Genomic DNA, 12,072 nt, shown 5'->3' with positions numbered 1-12,072 from the left:
TCTGCCTTCGGCTTAGGTCATGATCCCAGGGTCCTGGGATCGAGCCCCACACTGGGCTCTTTGCTTAGCGAGGAGGCTGCTTCTCCCTCTCTCTCTCTCTCTCTGCCTGCCTCTCTGCCTACTTACGAAAAATAAGTAAAATCTTTAAAAAATATATCTTATTAATTTTTAATGAAATAGGTAAGACAAGAATAAATTCTTCTTGTAAAGAAACTCAGAACTTACCACTGCGGTCGAGGTCACTTTTGGCTCCCACCCCCAACCCTGTTGTCATCCCACCTTTCGAAAAACTGCCACTGACAGCCACTCTGGTGTGCATCTCTCCAGATGTTTATTTTTAAATTTCTGTTTGTCCATTTTAAAAGTATAACATTGTTGTCTGGTTTCCCAAGTCCTTTATGGTTGACAGATTTCACACTTTGCAAGGCATGTCTTCATTGATAAGTAAGTACTTTGCAGATTCCAAAACACCTATTACAGTGTAGAAAGCCCTTTCTGGTGGCTGAAGACACATTTCAGGCTACTAACTTATTCTTGGTCAGTACTGTTTTGGGGTTTTTTTCCTATTATTATTTTTTTAATAGTCTGTAAATATTTTGGGGTATATCTCATAAGTTCATCCATTTAAAATGTACAACTCAATTTTTTGGGGCATATTCACAGAATTGTGCAACCATAACTACAATCTAATTTTAGAACATTGTAGTCACCCCAAAAGAGAAACCCTGTACCCTTTAGCAGTCACTTCCCATTTCCCCCACCCAGGCCCCTGTCAAAGGCTAATCTACTTTCTGTCTCTATAGATTTGCTTATTCTGGACACTTCGTATAAATAGAATTGTATAATAGATCGTCCTAAAAGACTTTTCTTTTGGGGCACTGGGTGGCTTAGTTGGTTGGGCATCTGCCTTCAGCTCAGGTCATGATCTCAAGGGTCCTGGGATAGGCTCCTGCGTTGGTCTCCCTGCTCAGGAGGAAGTCTGTTTCTCCCTCTGCTCCTCCCCCTGCTTGTGCGCTCTCTTTCTCTCAATTAAATGGATAAAATTTTAAAAAAAACTTTTATTTTGTAAGGATACTTACTTTTCCTTTTATAATAACAAACCATAATGTCATTATCATTCCTAACCAAAAAGGGAATAAAAAATGAAACAAAAAATATCCACAATTCTTTAAATCATCAAATATCTAGTCATTGTTCACATTTCCAAATCTCATAAATGTCACATATACCTTAAGAAATGTTTTCTGGGGGCGCCTGCATGGCTCAGTTGATTAAGCAGCTGACTCTTGCCTTCAGCTCAGGTTATGATCTCAGGGTCTTGGGGTGGAGCCCTATGTTGGGCTGAGCTCAGCATGGAGTTGGCTTGTCCCTCTCCCTCTGCTCTTCCCCCCAACATACTCTTGCTCTCATGAATAAATAAAATCTTTAAAATAAATAAATCCTGGGGCGCCTGGGTGGCTCAGTCGGTTAAAGCTTCTGCCTTCGGCTCAGGTCATGATCCCAGGGTCCTGGGATCGAGCCCTGCATTGGGCTCTCTGCTCAGCGGGAAGCCTGCTTCCCCCTCTCTCTGCCTGCCTCTCCGCCTACTTGTGATCTCTCTCTCTGTCAAATAAATAAATCTTTAAAAAAATAAATAAAAATCTTAAAGGTATAAAAAAATAAACAAGGTACACCCATTGCAACCAGTTGATATTTCCTTAAACCTCCTTGTATCTACTGCTTCCCCGCCAGCACTTTTCTTTTTCCTTGTAGCTGATCTGTTAGGGACCCAGGTGTTTGGCGCTACAGAGGAGTACTCTCTGATAGAAATACAATGTGAGCAGGGCGCCTGGCTGGCTCAGTTGCAGCTCCTGATCTCAGGGTCATGAGTTTGAGCTCCATGGTGGGAGTAAAGTTTCCTTAAAAAAAAAAATTAGTAATGCAAGGGCGCCTGGGTGGCTCAGTTGTTAGGCTTCTGCCTTTGGCTCAGGTCATGGTCCCAGGGTCCTGGGATTAAGCCCTGCATCAGGCTTCATGCTTGGTGGGAAGCCTGCTTCTCTCTCTCCCACTACCCCTGCTTGTGTTCCCTCTCTTACTGTCTCTCTCTCTCTGTCAAATAAATAAGTAAAATCTTTCTTAAAAAGTTAGGAATACAGTGTGAGCAATATGCATAATTTAAATGTTTCTAGTACCCCTGCTTTTAAAAAGCAAAACACACGGGGCACCTAGTTGGCTCAGTTGGTTAAGCAACTGCCTTCAGCTCAGGTCATGATCCCAGAGTCCCAGGATCAAGTCCTACATGGGGCTCCCAGCTCCATGGGGAGTCTGCTTCTCCCTCTGACCTTCTCCCCTTTCATGCTCTCTTTCACTGTCTCTCTCTCAAATCAATAAATAAAATCTTTAAAAAACTTAAAAAGCAAAACACATGTGCATGAGGTCATTTTCAACAATATATTGTATTTAAACTCATAGATCCAAAATATTATTTCAACATATAAACAATATATATATTAAAAAAAACTATTCCACATCTTACATCCTTTTTTCATGCTAAGTCTTTGAAATCCAGTATGTAAACCTCAATCAGCACCTGCCCTGATTCAAGGACTCAGCAGCCCTAAGTGGCCCTCGGCTCTCATTGGAAAATGCCTGTGCTGTTTGTAGAGCTTCCCACAGTTTCCATCTGGCTGAGCCAACCTTCTAGTGTCATGTAGCACGTTCCTCCTTCCCCTGTGTTTCCTGTAAACTGAGACTCCAGGTCAAGAAGTCCATCAGATGCAAGTTCCGTTTGGTTGGTTTGTTGCTTTGTTTTGTTGGCGTATCCTCTGTGGCACTACCTACATTCATCAGGAGGTAAATCCTTCCCTGTTCTCTCTCCTTTGGTGAGGTCAGCAGCTACTGATGTTCGATACCCAGACATGTTCATGCACTAGCGATGGCAAAATGACGATATGCTCATTTTTGTTAATATTCTCATTTCTAGGGACTATTTGTCAAACATCATGTGGTTTCCTAAACACAAAGCTTCAGGCACCTTACAGATATGTGTTTCACAGCATGCTTTTTGGTTTCTTTATGGCTTAAAAGGCAAGTTCAGGATTTTTAAAAGAACTTTTTAACTTTCAAAAATTGTCACGAAGGAGCAAAGTCTTCTCTGCTTTGAAGATGCTAATTCAAAAAAAAAAAAAAAGATTCTTAATTCACTTGATAAAATGTGTCCTGAGCATCTGCTGTGTGTAGCAGCAAGCGGAACAGACCGAGATCCCACCCTCGGAGCAGACAGCCCAGTGGGAAGGGGCAGATGAAAATAACCAAATGGGGTGCCTGGGTGGCTTAGTCGGTTAAGCCTCCAACTCTTGATTTCATCTCAGGATGAGATCATGCTCTCAGGTTGAGATCTCAGGCTCTCAGGTTGAACCCCACAGCACTGAGCATGGACCTGGCTTAAGATTCTCTCTCTCCCCCGCCAAAAGTAAAGAACTAAACAAAATAATTTCAGGTCATAATCTGTAGTCTGAAGGAAATGAGCAGGATGGCATGAGAGAGAGCATGAATGGATAAGTCTTGACAACTGTGTGGATGGGGGATGCCTTTCCAGAAAAGGGCATTGAAGCTGGAGCTGAAACATACCACTTGGAGGTGTGGGAGGTTGTGGCATCCCAGACAGAGGGGGCAGCAAGTCTAAAGGCTGAAACGTGGGAACCAGAGGGGTGCCAAGGGAAGCCAGCATGACTGGGGAGGGCTGTTGATGGGAAAATGGGAGTGGTAAAGTGCCAGAGGGGAGGGACACAGCAGACATACAGGGCCTGGTTGGGTGCAGGAAAGACTCCTGCACTCAATTTTTTTTTTAAGATTTTATTTATTTATTTGACAGAGATCACAAGTAGGCATAGAGGCAAGCAGAGAGACAGAGGGATGCAGGCTCCCTGCTGAACAGAGAGCCCAATGCAGGGCTGGATCCCAGGACCCTGAGTTCATAACCTAAGCCAAAGGCAGAGGCTTTAACCCACTGAGCCACCCAGGTGCCCCCAAGTCTCCAATTTTTAACCTAAATGAGATGGAGGCATGGGACGATTCTGAGCAGGGAAAGGTGTGTCCTTAGATGTTTATAGGGTCCCTGGCTGGGGGTTGAGGGGGAGCAGGGAGAACAGGGAAGAGGTTGCCGTGAGAGTCTAGAGGGGAACGATGCAGGACCAAAACCAGGGTGGGGCCATCGAGGGGGCAGATGTGTGTGGGTTCTAGATCTGTGAAAGCAGAGCTGACAGATTTGCTGATGAATCGGGTGTGGGTGGTGAGACAAAAAAGAGGAATCAAGGATGACTCAAAGGTTTTAGCTTAAGCAGCTGGGTGGAGAGCGATGCTATTCCTGAGATTGGTAAGACAGTGGGAGGAAAGGTTTTGAAACCAAAAGTTCAGTTTAGACTATTTCCAGTTTGGGGTAGAGATCCATGAAAAGATGTCAGGTAAGGGCTTCGGCTGTTAACTATCTGGATTCTGGGGAGAAGTTGGGGCTGAGATGTAAATTGGGCCATCCTTGGTGCGGGATAGTGTTCAGAGCCTTGGGCCTCAGTGACTATCTCCATGGAGAGTGTGTTTCTCAAGAAAGGGGTGCAGATTCCAGGAGTAGTGTCCCCAACCTTTAGAAGTCTGGAATAAAGGAGGAGTCCAGTGTAGGAAGCGGATAGCAATCAGAGAAGGTGGTATTTCAAAAGAAGGGGAGTGGGAAATGGATGATGACAAAGAGAGAGCTGCAAATCACAAGAGCAGAGTCCAAGACGGAATGGAGGGGATGGAGTTCCAGGCCTTTCTGTAGGGAGGGGGTCTTTTCAGAGGGGCAAGTAACACACCACATCATAAGTGGAGAAGGCAGGTCGGTGCAGCAAAGGTAGATGGTGAGGAGTTCCTGTATGATTATGTCTCCACATTCTGTGGTTTCTAGAACCCTTCATGATCTGCAAAGCGGGTTACTCATTTAGAAAGCATTTTGCAAAGTTCTTGGCTACAAAGCACTTTTTGGAGCCAGAAGATCTCATTTCTCTTCATATCCTAGAGTAGCATTTCTCAGACTACATGGTGCAATTCATCTGTGGGTCATGAAATTAATTTCGTTAAGTCATGACCAGCATCTTTAAAAATACAATTGAATCGAACATGACAGAGAGAGTTGCATAGCGAAAGTCAGAATTGTGTCATGAACCCCTTTCCCTGGATTCGCACTACAGAATGCATTCTAGCTGTGAGTGCAGTCAAAACATTTGACTCAGACAAACTGCTCTAGAGAACTTATTGCCAGAAGTGCACAGGAGATCAGCATGAGACTGTTCAATGAAAGTGTTGTCTATAAAGCAAAAAAACTGGAAACCACCTGAATGTCCAGTATCAGAAGGATATGTGGTGTTACATTTATTAGAAATACCACATAATATGGGGCACCTGGGTGGCTCAGTGGGTTAAAGCCTCTGCCTTTGGCTCAGGTCATGATCTCAGGGTCCTGGGATCGAGCCCCGCATTGGGTTCTCCGCTTAGCAGGGAGCCTGCTTCCTCCTCTCTCTCTTTCTGCCTGCCTCTCTGCCTCCTTGTGATCTCTGTCTGTCAAGTAAATAAATAAAATCTTAAAAAAAAAAAAAAGAAATACTGCATAACAGGAAAAATGAATTCGTTTGATCAATCTGTCAACATGGATAGATCTTAAAAATATAGTTGAAGAAATCAAGTTTCAAATTATATTATTATGATAGCAATTCTTTGTTTTTTATTTTTTAAATTTTTTTCTAAAGATTTTCCTTATTTATTTGACAGAGAGAGAGAGATCACAAGTAGGCGGAGAGGCGGGGTGGGAGGGGAGGGAGCAGGTTCCCTGCTGAGCAGAGAGCCTGATGCGGGGCTCGATCCCAGGACCCTGAGACCATGACCCAAGTTGAAGGCAGAGGCTTAACCCACTGAGCCACCCAGGTACCCCTATAATAGCAATTCTTTAAATTTAAAAAAAAAATGCAGGGGATACTATGTATTTTTGTGAGAAAATGCCAGGGTATAGGTAGTGAGGTAGAAGGCTCCAATAATACCTGTAATGTTTAGTTATTAAATATATAGCATTTAAAAAATATGTCCGCGTGAGGATTTAATTCCGGGGTGATGGGCATATGACTGTTTGTTTCTAATTGAAATTCAGAGCCTTCCACTACGTTGAGTGTCAATGATGTACTTGCTGGAAAGGGGTGGGGGCAGCCCAAATGGGCCTGGGGAGAGGTTTGGGGTGGGAGGTAATATGTGTCAGGGTCCTATTATGGAGGACCTATCTGTCCTGGAGGAGAGGGTAATTACCTACCTAACTTGGAGATAGAGAAAGCTGTGTGCAGGACTGTAGGACTGACTTTTGGGGGTGGGGAGGGACATGGCCAGCTCAGGGAGGAAGTCAGGAGAGCAATGCCACGGCTCCATTCTCTTCCAGTTCCTGATCCCAACTGGACAGACCCTGCCTACAACCACAGGGTCCCTGTCCTGGGTGGGACAGGCCATATGCGCCATCCAACAGGGAGGGTAGACAGCAGGAGTGCAGGGCCAGTGGAGAGCCTGGGGCAGCATTTCTTGGCCATTCAGCACAACTGCTGAGTTTTTTCAATCTCCATGTTACCATCTCTGAAAAAGGAATGTATCTTCCAGTGGAGGGTGGCCCAGCTTTGTGGACATGTAGCACGCCGGTATTTTGATAGCTGGTACAGCCCCATCTGTGCCAACCTGTGGGGTTTCAGCCTTAGGTGCTGTTTAGGGTTCTGGAATTTTCTGTCTTTATGAAAAGTCCATAACTGTATTTAAGAGGAACACTGACACTCACCGGGCCAGCCCTCTGACCTTTCCCATGCACCCCTGCCTACCCCCAGGCTATGGACAGCCAGAAGCAGTTCACCGGCCCAGAAATCCAGTTCCTGCTTTCCTGCTCCGAAGCCGATGAGAACGAGATGATCAACTGTGAGGAGTTCGCCAACCGCTTCCAGGAGCCTGCCCGCGACATCGGCTTCAACGTGGCGGTGCTGCTGACCAACCTGTCGGAGCACGTGCCCCACGACCCACGCCTGCGCACCTTCCTCGAGCTGGCGGAGAGCATCCTCGAGTACTTCCGGCCCTACCTGGGCCGCATAGAGATTATGGGCGCCTCGCGCCGCATCGAGCGCATCTACTTTGAGATCTCAGAGACCAACCGCATGCAGTGGGAGATGCCCCAGGTTGGCCGGCCCGTTCACCTGCATGCTCGCCTCCCCCAACCCCCGCGCATGCTCCTCGCATGCTCGGACCCCCACAGGGGCGGACACCCGCTTCATACATCCACCATGCCAGCCCTGGGGGGCTCTTGCTCCACACGTGCAAGCCCGTGCCCACCCTTTCGCTCCCATGTTGTGGGCCCTGCGGTGCCCTTGCACGTTCTTGGGTCTCCCCTGCCCACCCCTTGCAGATTTAGCCCAGAGATGGGTTGCACGTGCAGCAGCGTGGCTGTGCACCTACTCGCTGCTTGAACACCATGCCTGCCCCTTGCACGCTCACTCTGGGAGCTCCAGCATGTCCTTAGAGTTCTAGTCACACCCACGCTGTCACTTACTGGAACACGGTGGTTGTAGATCGTTAATACATCTTCCTTGCTCGTCTTCCCAGCAGCCCTGGTGTGCCCTCTCTCGGCCCTGGCCTACTCGTGCCCTCTCTTTTACACACTCACCGTGGGGGCTCTGGGGTACCTTGCTATGCTGGTCTGCCCCTCACCAGTCACCACGTGTGCCCCCAAATGCTCTCTGAGGTCCCAGCACATGATGTCTACTTACTTGGAGTCCACGTGTGGGTACACAATTCTTACACACTCACCCTGAGGATATGGTCCCAGCACTCTATATGGTTGTTCATCCTTCACTTATTCACCCCCTACATGCCCTCTCTGGCATGCCCTCAATCTCCTGTGCACACTTGGACCACCCTCCAGCTTACCCCATGAACCCCTGACTATCCTTGGTGGCCAGGCTGATCCTTGGCCCAATGTAGCCTGTCTCAGCCTCTCATATGCCCACCCACAGATGTCTGAATGCGCTTTACACACCTACTTGCTGGAAGGTCACACTCATGTGGCCCTGGCAGGCCCCCAGCCCACCTCACACTTAGCTTGCATGTCGCCCGCATTCCCTGTTCTCTTGCACTCCGTTTACACTCACACTTCTCCTTTGTTCCTCACCTGCACATTCCTCCCATATGCTCTTGCACACCCCCTCCCATCTCACACTTGTAGCCCATGAGGCTTGCACTCCAATCACCCCCTCAACAACTGGGCCCCTCATGTCTCCTCAGTGACACTTGGCGCAAGCACACCTGGGTTGTTGTCCCACACTGAACCCTGTCCTCATATCCTGGGCCTTAGTGCACTGACTCCCAGGATCCCTTGCACACTCATGCCTGCTTCACAGGCACTGACGCTATGAATTGTAGCCCCCTCCTGCACTAACACTCCCCTCCGGTTTAGGCCCCGGGCCCTTGCATGGTCACCCTGTGTGTCCATGTCTACCGTGGACACTTGAGCTCCACATGCTGGCATCCCTCCCCCATCCTCCCATACCACCACCCGGTTCCTCCCTTAGTCCCTGGTGCCCTCTCACGAGGCTCTTGCACGTCGGCCCCCTCACTTACTCCACAGGACAGCTCAAGATTTTGCACATTTCACCTGTGTCCCTCGGGGCCCGATTGTGTCCGCCCCACCCTCACCCATCTGGCATAAAAGTGGTTGCACCATCCTTGCACCCAGGAGGTCTTGCCACATCCCTTCACCTGCAGGAAGCCCAGGTTCAGCACGGACGCTTCACACTCTTGTACAAGCTCTGGGAGCTCCAACCATCTTCCCCCACCTCCCCTTCTCACATGCTCCCCACATGTAAACTCTTTCTCTTAATTCCTGGACACACCCAGTTCTGCCTGCTCCCTCCTCCCATTCCAGTATTCTCCTGCTTGAGGCCCTGTATGCAGCGCGGACCTCGGTACTTTGCAGCCTTCTAATAGCGAGCGCTGTCCAGATCCCTCGGCATCTCTGAACTCATTGAAGCCTCTCGCCAACCCTATAACCGAGGTCCTATTAATATCCCCCAGTTTCGGGGCAGGAGGGGAGGAAACTGAGGCCCAGAGAGTTATGTCTAAATCATCCAGCTCCTCAGTGGCAGAATCAGGGCTGGAACCCAGGCGGGCAGCAGAACCTTCGCCCTCCGCCCCTACGCTCCATCTCCCAGAGGAGCGGAGAGCCTGGATTCTGGAGCCCGCTGGTGGGGAATCCAGCCCTGCATCTGCCACCTCTGGGCTGCGGCACCCTGAGGACATGACTTGCTAAGCTTCCATTTCCCCAGTTGCAAAACGGGGAGCCGGGCCCCTCGTCTGGGATCCTTGGTGAGGGTTCAGTGAGCTAGCTACTCGCTGTCACACCCTTGGTCCAGGGGGCTTGGCGGCGACCCGCGCGCTCACTCCGTGGCATCCCCACCCCGCGCGCGCAGGTCAAGGAGTCCAAGCGCCAGTTCATCTTCGACGTGGTGAACGAGGGCGGCGAGTCCGAGAAGATGGAGCTCTTCGTGAGCTTCTGCGAGGACACCATCTTCGAGATGCAGATCGCCGCGCAGATCTCCGAGCCCGAGGGCGAGCCGGAGGAGGACGAAGACGACGGCGCGGCGGAGGCGGGCGCGGAAGGCGCGGAGGAGGGCTCGGCTGGACCCGAGGGCGCGGCGGGGCAGGCGGCGGCGGGCGTCACAGCGCGCGCGGCGGCCGCGGCGGCCTGGGCGCTGCGCGGCCTCAGCTACCGCAGCCTGCGGCGGCGCGTGCGGCGGCTGCGGCGGCTCACGGCGCGCGAGGCGGCCGCGGCGGTGGCAGCGCTGCTCTGGGCGGCGGTGACGCGCGCGGCGGGCGCGGGCGCGGGCGCTGCGGCTGGCGCGCTGCGCCTGCTCTGGGGCTCGCTCTTCGGCGGCGGCCTCGTGGAGGGCGCCAAGAAGGTGACGGTGACCGAGCTCCTGGCCGGCATGCCCGACCCCACGGGCGACGAGGTGCACGGCGAGCAGCCAGCCGGGCCCGGCGGCGACGTGGACGGCGAGGGCGCGGGCGAGGGCGCGGGCGACGAGGCGGAGGGCGCGGGCGACGAGGAGGCGACGGCGCACGAGGCCGGCCCGGGAGGCGCCGAGGGGGCCGTGGCCGTGGCGGACGGGGGCCCCTTCCGGCCCGAAGGGGCGGGCGGCCTCGGGGACATGGGTGACACGACGCCGGCGGAGCCGCCCACGCCCGAGGGCTCCCCCATCATCAAGAGGAAGCTGGGGGTGAGAGGGCCCGCGGGGTGGGGGGCGGGCTCTGAGGTTTTGGAGACCTTGGGCGCAAGAGGGAGGACTAGACTGGGAGGGAGACTCTGAGAGACAGAGAGAGAAGAGAGAGCCTGAGAGATAGGCCCGCAGAGACGAACCAGAGAGCATAGACAAGGGAGAGAGAGACACACGGTGAAGTGGACTCCGAGACGGAGACCTTGAAACAGGCAGTACTTCTGGGAGAGATCAAGATATCTGCACAAAGAGAGAGGAGAGACCCTGAAACCTAGTTAGAGGGGAAAGGGGACTGGTAACTGGAACAGCCCGGGACAGGGTCAGGGACACTGGGAGAGCCCCTCAGATATAAGCAGGTGGTTGTGAGGAATTAAGTAGCCCCCACCCTCAGGCCCTGAGTGCCCTCCGGCTGCGGTTGTCAAGGTGAAGGGAAGCCCTGGGGAACAAGACCTCCACCTGGAGTCAACCTGACTCTGCACAGTGCTTTGGCAAGACGTTTCCACCTCCCTGAGGCCTCAATTTCCCCTCTAAAATGAGACTCTGGTAATCCCTCCTCTAATGGGAGGGGAGGAAACAGATTGCCCTGGGGGAAATGACCAGATGCGGACCCAGAGAGGAACAGGCAGGCAGAGGCGCTCTGAGAGGCGCTTGGGGTGGCAGCTGGTCCCTGATGCTTGCCCTGCTTCCAGGTGGATGGAGAGGAAGAGGAGCTGCCTCCTGAACCTGAGCCGGAGCCTGAACCTGAGCCTGAGAAAGCCGAGTGAGTGGCCTTGGAGTCCAAGGGGCCCGGCCCCTGTCATTGCCTCCCTCCTGGACCCAGAGCTTCCTGAGGTCATCCTGTGTCCTCAGCCTCACCCAGACCAGGCTGGGCCCAAAAGGAGCCAAAAAGGCTCCTCTTTTGCCTCCAAGCCTTCCTGTGGGCTGTTCTCTCTGCTCGGAGCACTTTCTTCCATGCTCATCTCGGTCTTCCTTCTCCTTCCCATTTGGGCTCACATGCCTCCTTGTCCAGGAAGCTTACCTTGACACACACACCCTGCCAACAAGTGGAAGACGTGTTTCTGGGCTCCCAACAACCCTCTTGAGCATCCCCCATCCAGCTCTGACCCCTCTGAGCTGCCACTGCCTGGTGACCGGTCTGTCACCCATGGAGGCAGCGACTCATCACTGTGTCCGCAGCACCATCCAGACCTGGCCAAACATGGGATGGGCCCCAATGCAGGGCTTTGAATGAATGAATGATTGAATGAATGGATGGATTGCCTGGGCACGTCCTCATCTTTCTATGTCCTGCCCTGCAGTGCTGAGAATGGGGAGAAGGAAGAAGTCCCTGAACCCCCACCAGAGCCCCCCAAGAAGACAGCACCTCCTCCACCCCCTCCAAAGAAGGAGGAGCTGGAGGTGGGGGCTTGGAATTCTGGGGAGAACTGGAAGTACAGAGGGTGAAGTTCTTGGTGAGGACCCCGCAAGGGCTTGCTGGCACCTCCTCTTCCAGGGAGACCTCCCAGGGCCTTCACAGCACCTCTTTTCTGCACCCTGTCCTGGAGCTCACCTGTTGCAGACTTAATGCTCAGAAGAAGCCAGGCTGGCCTGAGGACACAGATGTCCCCAGAGTCAGGACCTGGTCACAGGGCTGCATCATAGGTGGCCCCCCACTTAGGTGGTCCCCCACTTGGCCCCCACTCAAGATCCTTATTCCAACCCCCATACCTTTGCTCCTCTGGGGCCACCTGCCTCGACTCTCCACCCCGACGTGCTAGCCAGAGCTAAATCCAAGCAAAGA

General features: G+C 52.0%; 1 protein-coding gene across 1 annotated transcript in view; it reads left to right on the top strand.

The window, feature by feature from the left end:
• Positions 1–12,072, top strand: part of RYR1 (ryanodine receptor 1) — a 108,072-nt gene that overhangs the window by 85,156 nt on the left and 10,844 nt on the right. Inside the window, 5 exon segments of the mRNA XM_032325359.1 lie at positions 6,861–7,202; positions 9,489–10,295; positions 10,982–11,052; positions 11,591–11,690; positions 11,693–11,743. Of these exon segments, the coding sequence (XP_032181250.1) occupies positions 6,861–7,202; positions 9,489–10,295; positions 10,982–11,052; positions 11,591–11,690; positions 11,693–11,743 (1,371 nt within the window).

The sequence above is a fragment of the Mustela erminea genome, chromosome 19 (genome assembly GCF_009829155.1).
Source record: "Mustela erminea isolate mMusErm1 chromosome 19, mMusErm1.Pri, whole genome shotgun sequence".
Lineage (NCBI taxonomy): Eukaryota > Metazoa > Chordata > Mammalia > Carnivora > Mustelidae > Mustela > Mustela erminea.
The sequence above is the reverse complement of the archived record's forward strand: the minus strand, read 5'-3'. Positions and strand labels throughout refer to the sequence as shown.